We start from the raw sequence: 24,444 nt of genomic DNA, 5'->3' as shown, positions 1-24,444 counted from the left end.
GTCCCTCTGTTAAATACATTGGAATTGTCTTGGGCTCTTCTTTACGTTGGACTCCCCATTATAACTTCTACATCAAAAAACGTCTTCCTTTTTACGTCTAATACGCTCCCTTTCAACTTCTACCTAGTCTACAGATTTCCGTGTTCTTCTGTTATATAAACAGGTCTTTTACCTATATTAATGTATGGGGGTTTCTTCCTTTCTCCTTCTCCTTCTAAGGTTTTTCAACGCTTCCAATCACTTCAATATGCTACTCTTTGTCGTACCCTTAGCCTTCCTACCACAACTGCTGCCGCCGCGCTTTATACAGAAACTAAAGTCCTACCCTTAATGATTTACCTACAATACCTCTCGGATAAATTCTGTCTTCAATGTTTCCAACTTACCAGATCTCCTCTTCTCCCTAAACTCACTTTACTCCCTCACCTTCATACAGTCCCTAAACGTTCTCTCTATCACACTTCTCTTCCTTTCATATACATTAGTTATCTTGACCTTGCACCACATCTGTTACATATCCACCGCACTTATACTCTTCCCTTCTACCTCCACATCTATCCTGTTTTTTCCAAACCCTTTCTATCATTTCCCCCCGTTATCCTCTTCCCCACCTTTCCACCCCAGCCTCCTACCAATATCATTTCTCTTCTTCCCTTCCTCCTCTCCCTCTGCACACTGTGCATTTGTACTGCGACGGTTCTGCTCAGGGCTTGCATTTGAGTTCTGACTTCTATGATTCCTATCTGCATCAATGTTTCAGCTTTAAACATTGAGATAATATATAGACCTCAATGGCTTTAAACTACCCAATTTTGTCACTACTTTCCTCACTGAAGCCTATGCTCTATTTGCGACACTTCTTCATTCTCTTCAGCATCAGTATCCATCTATCTGCATTGCCACAGATTCTAAATCTCTGCTCCAATCGCTCCAATCTTACCCCTGGACTTCGAAATCCTCTTGGATTCTCTCTGAAATCCGTCTCCTTCTTCATTGCCATATTTCCCTCAACTTTACCACTTGCTTAATCTGGTCTAAGGGCCATGTAGGTTCTCTAGCTGACGCAGGAGCCCGATTTAGAGCCCTTCACAACGAAAATCGTGTAACGTTCCGTGCTGGGAACTTACTAGAACAGAAATGGCGGACATTTCAAATGTGCGTTCTTTATCAGACACCCTTAATATCACATGAAACAAATGATTACTAGATTAATAGTTTTGTGCTTTGTGCCAGTGTCCTTATGCAACATCGGGGAAACGAAAGACAGGATCAGCCCGTATCCAAAGAGAGTCTAGGGGCCGGGCTTCCTACATTTTTGGGCTGGTTACCGGCCTGGACAGGATATACTACTACCAGTGGCGTATTTAGGGGGGTGGCTTCCGGGCTTAAGCCCCCCTCCCCGAAATCTTACTTAGTATAGTAAAGTAAATGAAATATCTTGCAGAATTTTCATATTTCCAGGCAAAGCCCCCCCCACCGAAAGTTAGCAAAGCCCCTCCCGAAACAAAATCGTAAATACGCCACTGACTACTACTAACGTGGATTTCAAACAACCATTGAAACTTGAACTCGGAACAGTTGGGGGATGCACAGACCATCATGTAAGATCAACCCTGAAAGCATTGAACGTTTTCTACTACGCTATCTCATCTCGAAGAAAACTGACTTGTATGATGAATAAGTCAAAATTTAGAAGATATACATTCTTGCAAAAATTAATACATGTTAACAGTGTTTTCAAGGACTTTATACTTATTAATAATAAGTTCTCTTCCTCCATATTGGTATTCACGAGAACTCACTCATATTTCTTGATCTGTACGGATGGAATCGCACTCTTTGTATATAAACTCTATGGTATAACCTGACGAAAGTATCTACGTATCCTAAAATTTATTTCGAAAATACATTTTGTTTTAAAGAAACGTTCTGTTGCAGGCTAAATGTAAAATTACTGTAAGTTTATAACTTCATTTTACTAATAAGAAAATTATAATATATGATACTAACACTTTTATATTTAAAATTACAAAATGTTAACAGGTACCCAAACATCAAAGTGGAATCCCTTATTAATACTGATTCAACTAATCATTCGAAGAAAACATTCAAACCAGAAATTCACTGTACCACTTGAGTATTATCTTCGTGTATTTTCACATAAAACTCTATTTTCTCTTTACGATTTAAGAAATTGATCCAATGTCATTTGATATAAGTAACGGTGCAGATTTACAATATTCCGTCAATAAAATGGCAATTTAATGGTTAAAGTGAGTGGCTGCATATAAAAGATAACTATTAGATATTAATTTCCGGCAATTGAGTATTTCAAAGTAGTACAAACTATAAACTGGATCCAGTTAGCCAAGGACAGAAGTTAATGGAGGGCTTTTTGTGAACGGTGCATTGAACTTCCGGGCTCCATAGGCCATAGAGTTAGAGATTTTAACTGAATATTTCTGTATACTGTGATACAGCTGTATTTTATGTTCACAAATGTAGAATGACTAGTCTACAACCATTACAAGTTCGGCAAGTTTTTATATGCCTACGTCATAGAAATTGTCCGCACATGACCGAAGACAATCTTCAACCGTTGTTTTCACTTCAAAATCGGTGTTAAACCTCTGACCGGCGGAACCGCTTCAGATAGGAGAACAGAATATAATTGCTCAACGCAAGGTCCAGGTTATACAGTAGGTGGTTCAGTAGCTCCCGTCTAAAAGACCTGAGTTTGAGCAGCAGAATGAGTGCATGCATTGTCATGCAGCAACAAAATACCAGATGACAATAGACCACCGTGCTTATTCTGTGTAGCACGTCCAAGCTTTTTCAAGGTCGCGGGTATGCATATGAATTGATGGTTTATTCTTCGTGATAAGCTCGAGGAACAAGACACCATAGCGATCCCAGAAAACGGTAGCCATAATCATAACCATTGTCTGTTCGGTTTTCACTTTGACTGGTCGTGCATCGCCATTCCATTGATTGCCGCTTCGATCTCCTTCCTTATTGCCGCGGATCAAAAAGGTGACGGCACAAGCTAATCGTTTCTTTTATGTTCATCAGTTTAAGTCCGGGAACCCATCGCACACTCAGTTTTCCGAACTTCAAGGTTTCGGAACAGTGACAAGATGGAAATCGTGAAACGCCGATTTTCATAGATTATTGCGTCAACTAACGCACCAACTTGTCTGTAATTACAGAAAGTCGACCCTATCGCGGTTCATCATGAACATTGTAACGTCCGTTCTTGAACGATTGCACCTATTTACTGACTTTGCTGTCACTCATTACATTCGGCCCGTACACCTTACTTATCTGGCGATGAATTTCCACTGCTAACATGTTTCATTTTGTCAAAAATCGATCACAAATCTTATTTCACACTTGGCGGGATGTTCAATTTGACGAAACATTTTCAACTGACCACACTGAACCATACCATAGTAGCAGACACAACTTGTAAACCGCTCGCTGTAAGCTTGAATTGCAAGTCGGCCAAGCTTGCATCCAGCTTGATTGGAAAACATGCAAGCATGGCGCAAGCTAGATTCCAGAACGAAGTTACACGGGGACAACCTTGCATTCAGTGTTCCATTCAAGTTTGACGCAAGCGTTTTACAAGTCAATAGCTAATGAAAAGCTAGTGATGCTATGACACTCTGCGAAGAGTCTAAAGCATCACTTGCAAGTACAACAAAAGGCATATTGTAGGAAAGCATGCGCTTCAAATGCAAGCGTAGAAAGCCAAAAGCCAAGCACGCGCCAACTAGCCGAAAGCTTTCTTGCTACTAGAGTATACACTGACGCTACGACCGCAGGTGGTGTCTCCTCATGTCGAAGGCCTGCTAGAAAACATTGAGCGTGCGTGTTTCGACAGATAACAAAGGCAATAGCCACAGTGAAAACAACGTTTGAAGGTTGGCTTCGGTCACAGGCGGATTATTTCTACGACAGGAGGATGATTAATCCTAATGGATAATAACGCATTCCTTACATCGAGCTGGCATAGTGGATAAGTACTTTGAGACTTAGAACATTAGAAGATGAAGTTGGACCAATCCAGGGCTGTGCCGTGGAAAATCAGCGCCCGAGGCGAGAGTATACGACGGCGCCCCCATACGTATATTCCAAGCAATTTTTCCTATCTTTTTTTCTCCCGAATTTTTCGCTCTCTTACTTCAGCGCCCGGGGCCGTGGCCCCGCTCCCCCCCCCCCCCCCACGGTACGGCTCTGGATCAATCGATCATCAGATTTGATCCTATCAAAACAAGCATGGAATGTCTTTGTAGGTTAATTGCACGCCGTCACATGGTTCCAAGATCCATTTCCGAGCTCATAAATGCACTCGGAAGCCATACCTCAACCGCTTATTCATAACTTCAACCTCAGCTCGCAATTACGTAGAGCTGCATGTTTTGCAATATAAGGAACTCACACATACTGCCGATCTCCCTATACTAAACTACGTAACCCTTTTTTCCTGAGATACCACATCATGGGTACATTTCCTCATTTTACGCCCCTGTGCATTTTTAAGACCATCGTATTCTAATAAATACGAGGGCGCACTTGCCTCAGCAGTAAGCACAGGCAATTGCGCTAATAGTCATTGTCAGACAATCTCAAGAATTATTAGGAAAAGAAGCAAATAAATGGATAAGAGAAAGTTTATATGAACCAAAACTATTGAAATTCAGATTACAAAAGAAAACTGAGCTAAGGGCTTCGATAGCAGGTTAAATAAATAAAAAAGGGTTACGTAATAATTGTGTCCAAAATTACTTGCAGTAGACCGTCTTCCTGGCTTCCGCCTGCTTTGGACTCGCCTCGTCTTCACATGGTCCCCGTATTCTGGCACCGGCTGTTTGATATCTGCTGCTTCGTAAGGATTGGTACCACGAGAGGAAGAGTGAGGTGAGTCCTTGCTGGATTGCAAGAAGACCGCAGAGGTCCTGCGTGCTGCCTCATGGCGGCCGCTTTGTCAATTGTCCCAATTGACGATCGGCATGCGAAGAAGCAGTCTGCCGTCCATCCAGTTTTGTTTCTGTTTCAATTTATTTATGTGCCTTTTATGATAATATTTTCAATTTGTTAAAATTAGGAATTCATCATCAGCAAATATGACTGGTTCTCCGTTTTCATTGTGTGATACATCCTGCAAAACACATTATTCTTAAGTTTTGCGCATGAGTGTACAATACCTTGGCTGTTTCCATTAGGAAAATATGATATAATTTATGCTGCTAAAGTGATACTACTCCCTTGTGTGTGAATCAATGACAAAATGTTCTTTTGTGGAGCCGAGATCCCTAGTTCTATCCCAGGTTGTATTAGTTATTGGTGATTTCTATCATATCCTTGGATTCTCGTCTCAGCAATTATTTTATGATTATCCGCCTCTTTTAGTCAACAAGGCATAATTATGGAACGTAAAACTCAAAGATAATGCTTTGTGTAGGTCATGTTGACGGCACTTATAGTTTGAAGAGTTTCTGTAATTGTACCTTGCAGGAAATATGGGTCCAAAGGTCGACTTGAGTGCTATGACAGATGAAGAACGAGAAGCTTACCTTGAAGAACAGGCTCGAAAGAAGAGGGAAAAGGAAGAAGCAGCACGTTTGAAGAAGCAAAAAGAGAAACTAGCTGAGCTTAAGGTAATGTATTTTGTCTATCCTTTAGAACCTTTTTTGGTTGGTGAGCCACATGGCTATTCGAAACCCATTTCTTCATTTATCTAGGTATGAGAGAAATTTCACCCCTAGGTAAACTATCTCATCCTGATATTCTAATAGAGATCTTCCTCATCCCAACCTTCCTTCCAACAAACATAACATTTGTCTGAATGTCATGTTAGGTGAACAACCACCGAGTTTTGTTCTCTTTTCTACAGGGTGTCCAAGAAGTCCCTGTATCCTTTAGATTTAAGTATCACATAAAACAAAGGTCACAGATAGTACTGTAAAGTATCTGTTTTCAGGCACTGTCTGGTATCCGTGCATTCAAATTCAGGTGGAGCATTTCAGTTATGAAACCATGGCTGATATGAGTGGTGTCAGTACACAGTCGTCGGTCGAGGAACAGTTAGTGGCACGTGTGTGGGTTCACGCATGACCACACAGCGTATACAATGACAGCTAATGCCTACATTTAGAGATCGTTTTGCAAAGACCCACGTTGTAAAGCAATCCTGTTTGAGTAGAGCGTTTGTTTACGTGTGTCAAAGACAGGCGCAGTGTTGCCAATTTGGGGGAAAAGTTGCTAAATCTAGGGGATTCACCATCCAGGATAGCGACAAAAATTAATTTTTCCGATTAGCGACTTTTTTGGTGATTTTGGAATGACGATTTGGCGACTTACAAATCTAGCGACTTTTTTGCTGCAAGCAATTTGTCCTAAAATAAGTACTATTAGCTCGAATCAGTTCAGATATATATGTCTTTTTCCTTTTGCTTATTTGAATCAGTGCAGGTGTTGATAAGTTGGGAAAGTACACATTTATCTGGGAAAATACACAACATTTATCGCTATATTCCCAATTTGATTGCTGTTGTCTCTTACCTTCTACCGGGGACCAACTCTGACCTTTAGTTTACAGAGCTTCTGTTTAGAGGCACAAATAATACATTACCGATAGCAAACTGATTATCTGTAGAAGCGTGAATAGAAGTGAAGTAAGATTTTTTTTCTAGACCTTTAATTTTTTTCGTTTTTCTAAACTCATTTTTGATTTCGTTGAAGCAAAATTGATCATAAAGTTAAAAATATTTAAAAGTGAAATTATTGTTAGTTATATATGAGTCTTTCATATATGTTCTTGCAAATAGTACTATAGCTTGAATTGATCACGTATCTTATATATATCTCATATATGTATGAAAGGCAAAATTCCACGAAAAATATTTTAGCGACTTTTCACTCAAAATTGGAGTCATTTCATCTCCTATTTAGCGACTTTTTGTAACAACTTGTTGGCAACACTGGACAGGCGCGTAGTAGACATAAGAAGACGCGTGAAGAAACATATACTGCCATCGCTCGGTCAATTAAATACATAGTTCGTATATGTAAGTTTTTTAACTATAGTATATACTAAATACATATATACTAAAATTACACTAACATTATTCTCTTCGGGGCACCGATGCAGGAATGTATTGGATGACCCTCTCAATAACTGAATTGGAACCGGTAAATTAGGGTATTTGGGGGCTCCAATCAGTCTGTTGGTCCCGTGAAGGAGGGTATTTGTGAAGTTCCCAATTAGTGAGTTATTTTAAATCTATAACAGTTGAAAATAGAAGCCATAACAACGGTTCCCCTTGAATTGATTTATATATAAATATTTCCCCAATTGGATGTATGGGGCTTTCTTTTCTCGGGGCCTCTTGATGCACCAATAATTTGCCCTTTTTGTCTGAAAAGAAAAATGAAAAATGCAGGAATAAGGAAAGAAAACAAGGGCGAAAAAGAGAAAAAAGACAAGAGAGAACAGCGATTAAAGAATTATATGTGAAAATAAAAGAAACTAGATATTTGTGAAACGAACCAAATTAATATTTATGTCTGCTTATTGAGTAACAATAATTTTTCTTATTTGCTGATTTCGTCGTCACCGATTGCCACTTTCCTTCTGGCGTAATCTATTTGTCAGCTGTGCCAGGTCCATGGGCCTAACGGCATGAGCAAGCAGTTCCTGCAGATTTTCCGCTCCTCATTGCACACCACTGTCACGGAATGCCTGTTGATCAAGAAGTTTTGTGTTGAAGCAACTGACCCTAGAGCACAAAGCAAGGTGCACAGGATCAGCATTGACATTTTGGCAACGATACAGCTGACGATGAATTTCAATCGGTGCTATGCTCTGTGCATTCAAAAACTTTATCACTCCTCGCACTTCACACGCGGCGGGAGCTGGAATAGGAACGCCAATCTTCAATCACTGCCACGACACTACTGGGAGAATTAGGAAAGTTCCGCTGGCGCATGAACCATGTTAGGACCTTACTCTCACATACACGCAGTCGCTTCGCGCAACATACGGTTTCCTAGCTATGGGACGCGTGGGAAACTTACTTTCTGGATGCGCCTCGTACATGACAACAATGCAACTATGTAAAAGCTCTGATGCGTAAAGGGAAAGGTTTCATGTACCTTGCTGTTTTCTGAAATCGTTTAATAGTACGGTACAGGCCAGTAGCCAGCTCAAAAGCCTAGGGGGCCCGGTAGAAGGTTAGGGGCGGCCCTCCCTAGCACCCCCGTGGATACGGGCTTAGTACGGTACCCTTCGGCCAGTTATGTAATTTAGAATTTTTGGTAGAAATACGCTAGACTATTTTCATAAATATAGCATCCGTTGTTTCATAAGTTTTAGGTGAGTATGCAAGACGAAGTATTAGGTGGGTATAAATGTCGTATACACCCGTATCACCGCATTATATCCCAGTCTTTGTTGTTCATACATTACTGCTCTACTACCTATCAGTGTTTCTTTCAGAAAAAAATGTTCCGAGGGGGCACTCTCAGAGCTCCGGGGGGCACTACTGATACTATTCTATTTATTATTATATTATAGACATATTATTTTGGTCTGCTCCGGGGGGCACTCTCAGAGCTCCAGGGAGGCAGTGCCCCCCCCCCCCCCCAAAAAAAACAGGTCTGGAAGAAACACTGCTACCTACGTATGCTGTCTGTTTTCAGCACATCTTTGCCTTTTCTACTTGTATATTCTTTCCCTTAACCTCTTCCTTTTAATGTCCTTCCATTCACAAACATTTATTTTGCGTTTCTTTATTTTATTGATACGATACACATCACTAACAGAAAACGCGAGTTTGCCACGGTCCATTATCCTGCTTGAACATACAGCGCAGCATTGTTCCGCGCATAGATTCTAATACACTTACGCAGGAATTTATGTCGAGGATGGGTTAGACTAAATTTACAAAAAAAAAAAAAAAAAAAAAAAAGTCGGAATTCCGGGGTAGGATGTCCGAAACCCTACAACCCGCCCCCCTTCGCATCTTCCTGCACACAACGAATGATAATATCATTGATATATGGCACTCATTGGACAACACACTGCAAACAGTAGAGATTAATCTTAAATTGGATACATTTTCTGCGCATCAACTGCACAGTCTTAGAAGGCTGTTTCAGTGCTCAACAGCCTTACCAACTATCGTCTTCTGGCTGAAATGTTAGGTGTAAGTTGGGTTGCATCTATCCAGGCGTTTTGTGTTACTGTACCAGAAAAAGTACTGGACCCGACCTAATGGAGTTAGCAGTCAGGTGGGGGAGATACTTTTCCTGTTGAGTGCACAGTAAAATCTTATTAACTTTTTACATATATTTCGGTAGTGGTCTATATGTAATAAGAAATTACTGTATCTCAATTTTCAATAGGAAATCCATTAAATAGTTTGAGTATGCAATTGTCTAGTTAAGTGTGATATATGGAACAACTACAAATATTATCTGCATTCAGACAACACTACAAGTATCCAATACGGTTACTACATTTTTTCCAGTAACTTAAAATAATCATATGCAATATTTTACGTATATGAAATATTAACTTTGCCTAACTACATAGCAGGGAACTTCATAGAAATTCTTACGTCAGTAATTCCCAACTTATCTACATTTTTATGAAGAAGCAATTAGCACAAACTGCGTGCTGATGCTGAATACAGTCAAATTGGACACAAGCTTGTAAATCTCTCTATACTATTATACTATTGACACTTTTTTGTAATTGTTGTTATTATTAATATCATTTTAGTTGAAAGTGGAACAAGAAAAAATCCGAGGGGAGAGAAGCAAGAAGATCCTGACGAGAGGATGGAAGAAAATATTCAAACAGGCTAAGCGGCAGTCGCTCTTACAGGATTTGGAGGTAATTCACTCGATTTAATTTTTGTTTGGAGAATTAGCAAGGTGACCAGAATTTTTACTTGCAAAAACGGGACGCATACGAATCGACGAGGGGGGAAGTAAATATCTGACTTTCAGATTGCATTTTGGGACTCAGTAGTGTTTTCAATTTACAAAATACACAAGTAAGAGAGATAACACAGTGTTTCTAATTTAAGTACTACCCAACAATGCTTCTAACTTCTTGAATATTCAGAATTTCCATTAAATTCCCACTTAAACCACAGAACACTGAATTCCCATTTGAACATTCAGAAGTTCCATACACGACTGAACCTTCCCAATGAGTGTTAGTACGGAAAAGTGTAGAATTTGCATTGACCATTTATATTTTGATTAATAATTACGGGACACATGGGTCATTTTTGCTTAAAAACGGGACATTTAGCCGTCCCGTTTGAGAATCAGAAAAAACGGGACAACGGTTGAAAAAAAGGGACTGTCCCGGCTAAAACGGGACGTCTGGTCACCTTGAGAATTAGCTTTAATCTTGGCCATGATAAAAGTAATACATTAGTCGATAAAACGTTCTAATAAATCTAGGAGTGGTCTATAGCACAAACAGCCAAGTAATAGGCAATATACTCTGACCTGACGAGAACTAAATCGCGGAGCGGCACGGGAAGGGGGACCCGACGCAGAGGAAGAAGAAACGCTGTGAAAGATTGGTATAGACATATAATTATTATAGATGTAAAGAAATTTTAAAACCATCCGTAAGTTGCAAACGGGGAGGTGTTCTAGTATGTTTTTGAGTTAGAGTGACGAGTTAAGGTGTCGCAGGAAATCAGGAAATTTTGATTCTAGGATTACTAACACTATAGCACCGACATTTGTTTCGGACCTGTGCGACATCAGTGCAAGTAGATTTTATCATGCAATGGCATATGCAAGGAGTGTTTCGAGGGTTTAATTCTCTCTTGACAATAATAATAATAATAATAATAATAATAATAATAATAATAATAATAATAATAATAATAATAATAATAATAATAATAATAATATGGAAAATGAACTTTTTTAAATGATGTAGATATGCTGTCAAGAGAGTTTTCAGATATATCCTGATTTCAAGGAGGGTTCAAAGTAGACAGAAGGTAAGCCTTGAAAACAATATACATCCAATGCTTCGGAGGGAAGTCGGAAGTGTTTGGAACTGGCAGCTCCATGTTTTTGTGTGTGTGTGTGTGTGTGTGTGTTCGGAATAATGTGTGATGCGAAGTATTTTGTCACGGTATATTTCACGTTTTCTTCATTTATAAGCGTGAAATAAAACATTGCAGCATGCGTTTTACCGAGTACGAAAAACCGTGCTGCTGACGATCCTTAACACTTCCGACATCACGCCAAAGGATTCTGTGTTCACTGCTGTCAAGGCTTATCGTTTGCCTAGTTTGGACCAATCAAAAAGTCAGAGCATATCTCAAAATTCGCTTGATGGCATGTCTGGGAATTTCCCCCTGAATGGAATATTCTGTACACCCACTGAAATTAATCAAATATACATTTTTGGATTGCACATGCGTGACTTCCTTTACGCTGATAAGGACCACCACCCACAGTTTCTGGAATCCGAATTAGGCCCTGTTAGAATTTGACTTCTTCGCGATTTTGGACAGCTCTAGCTCTGAAACTATGCACTTTTCCCCACAGGTCCATATGAACTTTTTCTCTTATTTTGGTGTAAGGAATCACCTCTTATAGTTTGTCGGTATAGTTCATTAACACCCTATATATATATCAGGTTTCCGTACCGGTATGCATTGGCGGATCAAAAATGTAAAAACTCGGGGCGGTGGGAGGGCCAGCCAGAGCGCAGACTATGATAGATGTATAGTCTAATAAGTTTACTATAAACTTTCAAAAATATATAAATATTAGCTTGAATTATGTTACTCAAAAAACTGGACCCGAGCTACATTCGCCACTGCTGGTATGGCAAGTGTTATAGACCTTCATATTCTGACTTTACGATCTATAAGCTTTCAGCTATGGCTTGGTTCATTCTGCGATGATATTTTTTAGGAGTTATATACAACAGACACAGACTAAAACGAAATCAACGAATTCCTTACATATATTGTGGAGAATATTGAGTGATTAATTATAATTTTAGATATTACATTTTTGTAACCCAGAGCTTTCCAATTTGAGTGTCACGTGGTAGCACCATGGTTGTCGTGAAATCGTTTGCTAGAAATCGTTTCGTGAAGACTTAAATCGAATGAAGAACTTGGAATAAAATAGTACTAAATTTTATTTTTTTTTCGTTCAGCGTATTAACTGCATGATCGAGATGATTTTTTAAAAAACAATTTTGTGTGTTTTCTAACATTCAATGATAGCAGTACATGTGTTTATTCTTAATCCTTAAAGAACGAGAAAGTGAAACTGTATAATGGGCAATGGATTTCACGTGGTGTAGCAACTGGAGATGTTCTACATCCTAGTGTTGGATACAGGCCCATAGCCAGCCCAAAAATGTAGGGGAGGCGCGGCGGAAGTTAGAGGGGGCCGATCCAACCATATTATAGTTAATCACCATATTATAGTTCATTTGCAAGCCTATCGTGAAAATTTTAGGGGGGCAGCAAAAATTTAGGGGGGCTTAGACCGCCCTGGATACGGGCCTGGTTGGATATATGAGAAAAACCAGAGAAGATATGTGTAAAATTATCTATAATAATAGGGTGGCGCCATAAGGAAAAGCTTGGAAAGCACTAATCTAACCATTTTAAGTTTCAAACAATTTTATAGATATCAATATGTAAAAATACACTTTTTATTGATCTGAAATTAATAGAAGAAAAGAATAAATTAAGAGAAGAGAGAGAGAGAGAGAACACTAACAAAAAAACTTATCATTTCTAGATTTTTTGCACTAACTTTCTGTTAGACTAGCTGGGTCTTATGCAGAGTCGTTCTGACACTCGAATAGTGCCATATTAAAGAGTTAGACTAACATATGTTTCCTGCAGTAGTCAGGCCTTTAGTATGACGTTAATCACACATCAGAACGAATCTGCATAAGGTGCCTTCCATTTCAACTCAGGCAAAAAAATATAAAATTGTACCATCACCATCCCAGATATTGTTGAAACTTTTTTTATAGCAACTAGACATGTTTTTAAGAGACCCATATTTTTTTGTTTTGTCGAAAAAAAATTTCCCGCCAAGTAATGGGCCATCAAAGACAGGGAGTACAATTTATGAATTGTAGAAGACATGGAAAATGGTCAATTTCGGAGTCTCACCATTCGGCTATGGAGACAGGTAGAGTTATAATTCTTGTTGTGGTATGTACATAGGGATATAAATAAACTATATTTTATTATAGTTTGGTTTGCGCATGCGTATCTTTTTGTACATAAATTAGCAAATGAACGTCAATTTGTCTGAAAAGTCGAAGTTTGCGAATTTTTTTCGAGCACTTCCGGTTCGAATTTTAAAATTCTGTTTTCACGGTTGGTAAGACCTAGTTACCCGCTTTCCGAAAAAAATTTTGTATCGCTTCTGTAGTCAACCGTTTTGTCGCAAAAAATTCGAGAAATTGAAAAATTTTCAAAAATCGCCATTTTTGGGCGCCATTTTCTCGAAAACACCATTTTTTAAAATTCTGAAATTTAGTCAGATGTTTCAACTTTACGTGAATAATAAACACACCAAAGATCATTCTCGACCAAAGCTTCATGGATTAACTGCAGCCTTTTAAAGTTAGCAAAGTTTCGCTAATTTTGATGTCACAGTTAGCAACATTGGGAACAATGAAAGTGCAATGATTTGATTATGTTTGTGGTTCACATTCATTAAATGAACAATAAATGGTTTTCTTGGCTGTTTTTTTTATTATTTTGATTAAAAAGGCTCTCTGAAATAGTAAAATGAGCCTCCCTCTACTCCTCCGTTTTCTTAAACTGAAGTAATCTGAGGTGGAAATTACGATTACGAAACACACAAATTTCAAGTTCACTTACTTAAAATGGTCTACGGAAACAAAATTTCACTTTTTTTTTCTTTACATGGACCAATCATTTGCTTGGTTGTTGTCTTCTTTGCTAATAGCATGTAACCGTGCAGATACTCCAATAGATGTTGGTTCACTCATAACTCATCCAGGAGTGGATCTAGGGGGACGATTGCTGCCCTCCCCCCCAGAAGAAGAAACTTTCTTATTTATATATAAATAAAACCCATAACAGAGTTTGGAGCTCTTAAAAGTAGCTCTAAGTAGCAGTATTACAACCCCCCCCCCCCAGAAGTCCGTCCTGGATCCGCCCCTGCGTAGCACATTGTCGATAGTCACAAAACACTTATTTTCACTTCTCTTATGGTCTTCTGGAAACCTGTACCCTGCTGAAGGTTCATGTGGAAGCATAAACGGCACTTCAACTTCACGTAATTCATGATTTATTCATAATATTTCTGCTACGCATCACTGGTTATCATACATATATGTATATAACAAAAGTTCCTTTTTGCAGATTTCTTAAATCTACACTTTGAATATCAAAAGTTCGATTTTGGGGGAAGTATGAAGCTAGTTCATGGTGACCCGTTACTGCCATAAAAACTTCGCAATTTTCCGAAAGCCAAAGATGACTTCGTTGAATACCAGTTACCGGTCGCATACTTTCCTTTTTTTTCTTGCGGAAGTCGTCGAATTCAGTTCCAGGCAACAAAACGAGAGTAATACCCGGAGTTTGTACTTGCACTATACTCACGAATTCTCCTGCGGTTTTAGTGGGGACGCGGTGGCTCAGTGGTAGAGCGTTCACTTCCGGTGCTTGGGGTCCCTGGTTCAATCCCAGCTCGTGCCGTGTGGGCTTTGTGGTGGACAAACACCGTGCTCGTGGGTTTTCTTGGGGTTATCCCGTTTCCTCCCACTTTCTGCATTCCACCATTTCATTCATTTCTCATAATCACCGTCTCCTTTAGCCTAACCGGCATAAGCGTGGAACGTAAAACTTAAAGATTTCATTTCATTTTTTTCTTCTGCGGTTTTAATACTGTGTATCTGTTTTAGCCTAAGGCTATGGCGCGTTGCCACATTCTTTGCCCCCCCCCCTTCTTCCCCACTACCGTCGCAGAGACCCTTGCATGGCCGGTTTCACTGCAAAACCACTGCTTTATCGGACCTGTCTGCATCTCGAACATCTGAAAGCTATTTTTAAAGTGGGATGCAGCACCATCAGAAATCACTGACACGGTTTGGGAAATTGTAGACACCTATTTTCACGTATTCAAACCTTTTTCTATAAAATATATTTTCGCTTTTCTTCGAGTATGTTTAGAATCTTGTCTATGACTATGAGTACATGAGCCGAATCGTGTGTTTTATCGTCGTTTATTACAACAAAACTGTCAATTGTTTCATATTTCGGTGATAACTCTGAATTTCACTTTGCAGAAAAACAGTCCAGTTTTCAACGAAGTCCACATGAAGTAAAATAGAATTTGTATCTTGAAATTTTATACGGTGGTCTTCGGTAGCAATTGATTCTCTTTGGATTTTCTTGATGTAGTCATGAATTACAATTCTTACAGTTAAACCGGCAATGTACGATACGAAAACAGAAAGTGGCACAGTTTTTTTTTCTTTTTTTTAACGAGATTATTATTCTCCCATATGGCATACGTAAACACTTTCATTTTCATCAGGATCAATAATTAAAGACACCACACTTATTTCTTCCACTCCAGGACATTCACCACATTCTTGTAGAAGACAGCTGTCATTTTCTACGGATCATACTACTAAAGGAAATAGGTCACTCATGACAGCTTCAATACAGGTTGCACCTTTGATTTGCAGCAACGCAGTAGCAGCTAACTTAAAATTTGCACAATACACACACACAAATAACACTTCCCTCGCAGGTTGCGGACTGACCCACTTTAGTCGAATACTCTAAAATTCCGAGTGACCCATTCTTATGTTGGGATTGTTCTGTTTAAAAATTCAGTAAATTTCTTTGGAACGCGTAAGAAAACGTTTCGATTTTTTTTTAACTTTTTCTCATTTTTCGATCACTGTAATGACATCGCACTTAATTGAGACTTTGTCTGGAGCATTCCAAATCATACTGAGGTAATAGTTTAGGCCTTTTATAGATCATCAGAATTCATTGGATGGCCATTTCAAGTAAACTTAAAATTTGTGTGTTTCGTAATCGTGATTTCCACCTCAGATTACTTCAGTTTAAGAAAACGGAGGAGTAGAGGGAGGCTCATTTTACTATTTCAGAGAGCCTCTTTGTTCAAAATAATAAAAAACCAGCCAAGAAAACCTTTTCTTCTTCATTTAATGAATATGAACCACAAACATCATCAAATCAATTCACTTTTATTGTTCCCAGTGTTGCTAACTGTGACATCAAAATTAGCGAAACTTTGCTAACTTTAAAAGGCTGCAGTTAATCCATGAAGCTTTGGTCGAGAATGATCTTTGGTGTGTTTATTATTCAGGTAAAGCTGAACCATCTGACAAAATTTCAGAATTTTAAAAAATGGTGTTTTCGAGAAAATGGCGCCCAAAAATGGCGATTTTTGAAAATTTTTCAATTTCTCGAATTTTTTGCGACAAAACGGTTGACTACAGAAGCGATACAATTTTTTTTCGGAAAGCGGGTAACTAGGTCTTACCAACCGTGAAAACAGAATTTTAAAATTCGAACCGGAAGTGCTCGAAAAAAATTCGCAAACTTCGACTTTTCAGACAAATTGACGTTCATTTGTTAATTTATGTACAAAAAGATACGCATGCGCAAACCAAACTATAATAAAATATAGTTTTTTTATATCCCTATGTACACACCACAACAAGAATTATAACTCTACCTGTCTCCATAGCCGAATGGTGAGGCTCCGAAATTGACCATTTTCCATGTCTTCTACAATTCATAAATTGTACTCCCCGTCTTTGATGGCTCATTACTTGGCGGGAAAATTTTTTTCGACAAAACAAAAAAATATGGGTCTCTTAAAAACATGTCTAGTTGCTATAAAAAAAGTTTCAACAATATCTGAGATGGTGATGGTACATGCTCTGCCTGAATTGAAATGGAAGGCACCATAAGGCCTTCTGACTGAATTTATTCTTTACTAATGCAGTGTAAACAGCCACCCAATTATCTTGTGTAAGTTATATAGTGCAGAATCCGTCCAACATAGGTAGAAAAATGTAATATATGTGTTAGTTTCGTTGTTTATGCATGAGAAAGAAACTATACTGCACTCCAGTTAGAAACTGTAATTCTGGCTTCTGTTGTAGGTACTGTGGCATACGTTCGAACGTGTGACAGATTATAAAAATGATGTGATAGAAAGTTTAATTCAAGAACTAAATGAGGCCAATGAACAGTACGAAAGGGTTGAGCAATCACATGTAGAAGCTGTGGATAAAATGCTAGGTAAAGTACACTTTTAGAATCAAATTACGTGTATTAATGTTACTGTAAGTTTTCTATGGTAAAATTTTTTATTAAACATAGAGTAAGGATATAGTATAAGAACTTTCAGCTGCTCTTCTTGCTGAAAGTAAGTTACGTGAGTGGAGACTGTGGCGCCACCACTCAAAGGAGTTGGGTACCACGAATTACTAAAAGCAAGAACGAATCAAATCATTCAAAGCGCTTGAGTCTGATAGAATTAACCAATGGTACAATTAGCTACTGCCAGTAGCAGACGATGCAGTTAGTTACGACTCTAACCGGAAGTATCGCTGATATCACTTTCCGTGCATTATGGGAAAGATTTGAATTTCAATAGGGTACCGTATATACCAAGGATCTTATAAAATAGAGGATCTGCCTTTACAACAAAATCTTGAAGCCATACGTTACAGTTTCGCCACCCCTACTCTGCTCACTCCGCCCAATAGGATCGCAATGTTTTGAGCCAACAATCATGGCGGAAACGAGAGTAGCCAATCAGACGTGCCGATGCTCGGTTGTTTTTTGGCTTCATCGATTTAATAGGATGACGATACATATGGGCAGATCCTCTATTTATAACATCCCTGGTATATATCCTTGGGTTCAAACCCGGCCCAAGCAAAGTTTATTTTTTTAAAAAAATTCATAAACTTTTTTCATTAAAATAAGATGAAACCAATACTCAAAAAGTGATTTATTTCTGTGCAGATAAGTAGTAGTAGTAGTAACGGGTTAGAAGCCCCGCAGGGCTTGTTTTGTTCCACCTTGACCCGCAAGATATAAATTTTGTGACCAACTTCAAAACAACTGGCTAGGATAGCGCGTAAAATAGCTGGCTAGGGTAGCGAGCGAAGAAAACGTACTTCCGGGAGTATTACTCTCCTGAGTTGGTCGTCGAAAAAGGCCTAGTGACCCAGCTGAAGGATGGAGCTTCATTCCTAGACTATCTTCAAAAGTCCGTCCCAGATTGATTGATTTAGTTAGTAAGTAAAAGTGGGGCTGGATGCTTATAGTGAACACATAATAAGACTCAAATATTATATGCAGATGGTTTTCAGGATTTCATTTCTATTGTTTTCGTTCAAGGTATTTTCAAAGAGCGTCTTCAGGATCTACGCCTTCAATTCAAAGAAGATCTTCAAAATATGGAGTATGTTGCAAATGCAGAACAAGAGGCGACAAAGGCGAATCAGGCCAGTGCAGAGGAAAACTTGGCCGTGACAAAATTTGTGACTGACGATAGGCTGACAGAAGCCGAAACGAATATGAAGGGCGAGTTCATCTCTCGAATGGACGAAATTCAAAATAAGGTGATTAAAGTTCTACCCTTTCTCAATTTAGTTTCTGATTTGTTGTCCGTAGTTTCGTCCAAACGTCGTCGATAACGATATAAACTATAGCAGCCGCATCGTAAGTATTATGCGTGCATAAGTACTTTATTAAGAACTTTCGGACTTTCGGGGAAGATAATCTCCGAAGTGGTCATTGTCTTACTTCGCAAGCGGAAAGTCTTGGATTCGAATTCTAGTGCCAAATGTACCTACCACAACCAGTCCTACCAGGTAAATACTGGGATAATATCCATAAGTGTTGACACTGGTTAATCTCACTTCCTTACAAGTTCCATTTTAATGTTCTCTAGTGTCAAACGAAGAAATAGCTGTGCCTGAAGCTCTGTTAATAAAAAAAATAATGAACTTCATGTCCTATATTTATTTTACGTAATATACACCATAGAATTGCGCGTGGTACAGAATGCGTACGTCAGAAACATAAATCTGTGCAAAAGAAAAGAAATATAGCAAATAATCTGTAAGGCTGTCAGGATCTGGCCACCTCATTAAGGCTATTTTAGACGGAAGCATTTATCGTAGCATTTCTTGTAGCAAAAATCGTATCATCGATATCCTATCGTATAAAGTGGCATATGCTATAGCATTTCCCATGCCATGACATATCCTATGGCATTTCTTGTCGATAGAACCTGCTTTATTTCGTAGCATTTTCCCCAGCATTTCTGCTCCGATTGCAGCGCCGTGGTGTGTTAAAAGGAAGCGGAAGATTTTATGTCAAATATCCATGCTCTTTGTTTTGTGTGGGAAATTGAATTGTAGTAAATAAAAATGAGTTGGAGTAGAGATGCTCTTTGCCCACATACTTCTTTGTGATTTTCGTTTTCTAATATGACCGGCGAGAACTGTTGTTACAATTACTATAGCTTTAGCTATCTCACCCTTAATTTCGGAGCCATAATTGAGCTCTTCTCCAGTGATTTGTTTGCTACGTCACGACAAATGCTTATCAAAATGCTACCGTTTAAAAACACCATATACTTTTGATGCCATAGAATATTATATGAAATTTTTGGGAGCACATCTGCTACGAAAAATGCTTCCGTCTAAAACTAGCCTAAGTCATTGTCGGCAAAAGGAAGATCTCGAATCGGAAGTGCATATTTATATTCCTGGAAATGTGAGTTTTCTCGGGTTGCCAAGTTTCATTGTATTTTATTTCTCTAAGAATTTTATTTCTCTAAAATAATTTTAATTTTCTTTATTGTATCTTCTCGCGGAAACATTTTTTTTGGGGTCAAGATTCTACCATTCATCATGCTGAACTGACAACAAATATTTAACACTTGTAGTAGAACAGTTTGTATTATTGGAGTACGTTATAATGAACTATTATTTTATCAACTAATAGAAGAGCAAAAATTGTAAATGAAATTTTATATTTTTTGTATCAAAATATTGAATTTATTAACCGCCAAGTCGGCTTTGGCTTTATAGTAGACACACACTGTTCGTAGTTTTCTCAAGGTTATCACCAATCTCATTATCACCGTTTCCCTTAGCGTGGATACATATATGTGGGACGTTATTTTTTAAATACACATATGAGTTTATATATTGTAATATCCTCTACATCTAGACTGTCCACGTGCTCAACCACAACAACACCCAACAGACGATGAATGTAATCATTGAACATATAATCCGACGAGAACTACGTCATACCAATGAGGGTCAACGAGGATTCATGAGAATAGGATATAAAAGACGTTGTAGCAACTTCGAAGCGATCAGTCTCGCCAGATTGATTACTCTCCTGCAGTAGCGCAACCAGCTATGACCTCGGAGGGCCCAGGCCCTCCCCGAAACAAACCTACCGTATCTTATACACCAGCACTGCAGACAAATTTTGGTGAAATTTCAAAATAGATCAATGTACAAATGAATATTGAAGTAAGTCAAAGCACTGTACAAAAGGAGAAGAACTCAGTGCAAATCCTAAATTAATTTCTTAGAGTAATAAATGTTAGTAAAGAATGCGTCATTATATGCAAAAATAAAGATGTACAAAATCGTGATTATAGTGCAAGTTTTAAAAATTGTAACCGTTAATAATAAGGAATTTATGAATTTGAATTTTTATTTTAAGGCTTTTTAGCATGTTAATAATAGGAATAACTAAATTTCTTGTAATGGGGAGAATTCAAACTTTCAATTTTATCCATATCAGGGAGTGCAGTATGTCGTTCGCAGGTTACCGATACTGTACTAGGTATTCTTGGCCCCTTCCGAAATAAAATCCTGGTTGCATCACTGCTCTTCTGCCCTTCTTTTGGCTGCTCTGGGCCTTGAAAACTACCTTACCATTGTCTTGGCTGCTCTGGGTCCCTGAGAACTACCATACCCTCTCTTGGCTTCGTCTGGGCCCTGAGAGTTTCTTACCACAATCTCTTGGCTGCGTCTAGACCCTGAGATTTCCTACCACTCTCTTGACTGTGTCTGAGTCTTGGAAGAAACCGAATTCTTTCCTCTTGGCTGCATCTGAGCCCTGACAGAAATCCAATCCATTTCTCTTGGCTGTGACTGGACCCTGAGGTTCTCCCGAAGCTGTCCCTTGGCTGCGACTGGAACCTGGGATAACCCTAATCATCTACCACTATGTTAAGGGACTATTAGTGTTCAGACTACCTTTAGAATTTTACCACACTGTACCGGAGTAAAATTTTATAATTAAATGATTGCGAGAGAAATTCGAATCCCCTGTATCATCATTGTTCTCTATTAATCTGCTTTCCGCAGAATTTTACAATATACACAGTGCGACAATTTGAAATCGAGACTGGAGCTGTATAAAAAAAAGAGAATGAACAATAGAAATGTTCTTACCTTGGATCATTCAAAGTACAACCTTCCTGCATCCATACATCGTTACGCCCCGGCCTTCAATGCATAGAATGATTGCTGGAAGTCCTTTTGTGGAATGCTGTTGAAAAGCCTTGTTGTAACTCTCTTGATGGTCGTTATTACGGCATCGAAGTACGAAACGTTGAGTGCAGACTTGAGTTTAGGAAATAGAAAATAATCGCACGGGGCCAGATCTGGTGAATAGGAAGGGTACACTGATTTCCTTTTGTGACAAAGATTCTTGCATAATATTGGGGTGCCTTGTGACTTGGGGGATTGTCATGAGATAGACGCCATTGAATATCACCCCGATACTCGTGCCTCACATGTGTGATACATTGCAGTAACCGCTTCAATACCTCAAGGTAAAATGAGGCATTGACTGTTTGTCCTTTAGGCACGAATTCCTTATACACAATGCCCTTCATCATAAAAAGAAAACAATGAGCAAAAGCTTGATTTTGGATTTTGACTGTCGCAGTTTTTTGACTTGTCGATATTTAGGAGATTTTTGCTCTGCGTTCTGTCGACGGGTCATATTGAAAAACCCATGTCTCATCCCTAGTAACGATTTTCAGGAGGAAGTTAAGGTCTCTATTGGCGATAGCAAGTGATATCAACCCTATCCCTTTGTTGGTCATTTCTTAAGGAATGAGGAACGAAACAGGCACAGACCTTCCTCTTGTTGAGATAGTGGGTTATTAGTGGCCGCACAGTTTTCTTTATTCACATGCAACTCCTCAGCAAGGACTCGCAGTGTCGCATTTCGGTCTTCCGTGATCAGTGCCCTCACTGTTTCCACCAATTTCTATGTTCCCACTGTCCTTGCCGCACCGGATATTCGTTGTCTTCATATTGACTCTAATCTCTCCCTGAAACATCTGTGCTATGCAAATATACGGACACGGACAAATAAGTTGCCCGGTACATTTGTTGCAATATTTGATAAGTTTCTGTAACAGTCTTACTCAGACGCGCACAAAATTTGATGTTCGCTCTTTGTTCCATTTTGAACTTACGACGCAGCTTAACACCTGTTTACACTCCCAGACTCACACGTCACTGTCAGTCAAAATCAATGCAGTTGTTATCAGTTGCTCATGAAACATTCCTCTTTTGTTTATACCACAGCTTAGTTGCATATCTGGGCTAGTGTTCGTAGTTTGAGGGAACTTTTTCTAATCTAGGGAAATTTCACAGATAAATCTAGCATAAAGGGAAAAAAGGAATTTTTCTATAAAACGTGAAAATCAAGGAAAATTCTCATCCTGATTGATTGCTCAATATAAATCCTGAATTATTTCTTCAGAATTGAATCAAATCAATAGTATTAATCTTTTTGTCAGAATTATCGGAATTGTTATTCAGTGAATTGAATGGGAGTGGAATTATACGCAGAGTGATTAAAAAGTAATATTTATTATAATTACTTTGTTTAATTTTTACGTGTAGCTGCTAAAGAAAATAAATTATATTAAATTTAGTTGGTTTTGAATTGACAAGTTACTTGTATAAATTTTCCAAAAAATAGTTATTTCCTGACTTCAAGATTTATTTTTTGATCTGAGGTTTTCATATTGAAATTTATATAACGTTTCAGGAGCATAGTTATGATACTTAAAGCACCCCACTGTATTATGGTTGACTGAATCGTCCTTAGTGTTAGTTCGTTTCACCGGACTTTTATTTATTTATTTATTTATTTATTTATTTTTTAGATTGTTGGACCAATTAGATGGTTTCTCACTATGTGTGTGGTGTATGTCTGTTCAAAGTAGTGCTGTTGAATTTTTGTGACATTTGCGGTTTTCGGTTTTTGAGAAAACCGGTTTTCTGAAAACCGAAACCGAAAAAGCGGTTTTCAAAACCGACATTTCGGTTTTATAAAATTTCACTTTTTTCAAAAACCGTTTTTTTCAAAAAACGATTTCAACAACTAATTCAAAGTAACATAATTTGCACCCATTGTTTGTTAGGTGCATTTATGTGTATTTTTTGATTTAAAAAGTTTTTTCTAAAAAAAAGTAAAAAGAAAACAGAAGCAAGAAGCAAATGAGTAAAATATGATTGTACTTCCTTTAATATAGCTAAATTAATCTTATTACGTAACTTCTGTCATAGGAATTGGACAATTAACAAACTAGGGAAAATTTGATAACAAAACGGAAAATTTTGTGTCAATCGAGGGAATTTTCTTAAAGAAACCTACAAACACTGATCTGCACCACGTGTTTAAAAAAATCAATTTCGATTTTAAATTACCGCAATGTATATGAATCGATGATTGCAGATAGAAGCCGAGTCACGTTTTGCTGAAATTCGGTTTATGATCTTTTCCTATTACCTAGAAAGGACAGGTATCGAAGGTATTACAATAGGCAGAGGCGTATTTACGATTTTGTTTCAGGGGGGCTTTGCCTGAAAATGTGAAAATTCTGCAAGATATTTCTTATACTTTACTATAGTAAGTAAGATTTCGGGGGGGCTTAAGCCCGGAAGCCCCCCTAAATACGCCACTGACAATAGTTAAAAATCTTTTTCATTAATTAAATAAATAATATTGTTCTATATAAATTTGCATTTCTTTTAATGTATATGTGATTTTTTTTTCCAGTGTGTTGAGGAGAGACAAACACTCAGCTATAAATTGTTGGCCAAAGTGGAAGATTTATGGAATAACTTTTTGAATGTGTTGAAAGAGTATCAAGAATCAACTGAAGATAGGAGAAAACAATATGCTGAAGGGAAAGAGAAAGATCGAATTGTCTCCCGACAAATTTATCAGCAGTTGAAAACACTTCAAAGTTTAAAAGTAAGAAATATTATTCTGCTTTATATTTTGTTATGTTACATCAATGTATTTACAATAT

The 24,444-nt window shown here is 38.2% G+C and overlaps 1 protein-coding gene across 1 annotated transcript in view; it reads left to right on the top strand.

Annotated features, from left to right (window-relative positions):
* Nucleotides 1–1,812: 1,812 nt before the first annotated feature.
* Nucleotides 1,813–24,444, top strand: part of LOC145694558 (dynein regulatory complex subunit 2-like) — a 41,976-nt gene continuing 19,344 nt past the window's right edge. The window contains exons 1-6 of the mRNA XM_081770886.1: nucleotides 1,813–1,956; nucleotides 5,521–5,663; nucleotides 9,791–9,904; nucleotides 17,216–17,354; nucleotides 18,465–18,688; nucleotides 24,189–24,386. Coding sequence (XP_081627012.1) covers nucleotides 5,526–5,663; nucleotides 9,791–9,904; nucleotides 17,216–17,354; nucleotides 18,465–18,688; nucleotides 24,189–24,386 — 813 coding nt within the window. The 5' untranslated portion in view covers nucleotides 1,813–1,956; nucleotides 5,521–5,525. The remainder of the gene's footprint in view (nucleotides 1,957–5,520; nucleotides 5,664–9,790; nucleotides 9,905–17,215; nucleotides 17,355–18,464; nucleotides 18,689–24,188; nucleotides 24,387–24,444) is intronic.

Source organism: Thermobia domestica, chromosome 9 (assembly GCF_964235325.1).
Source record: "Thermobia domestica chromosome 9, izTheDome1.hap1.1, whole genome shotgun sequence".
Taxonomy (NCBI): Eukaryota; Metazoa; Arthropoda; class Insecta; order Zygentoma; family Lepismatidae; genus Thermobia; species Thermobia domestica.
Note: the sequence above shows the minus strand (reverse complement) of the source record. Positions and strands in the feature narration are given on the sequence as shown.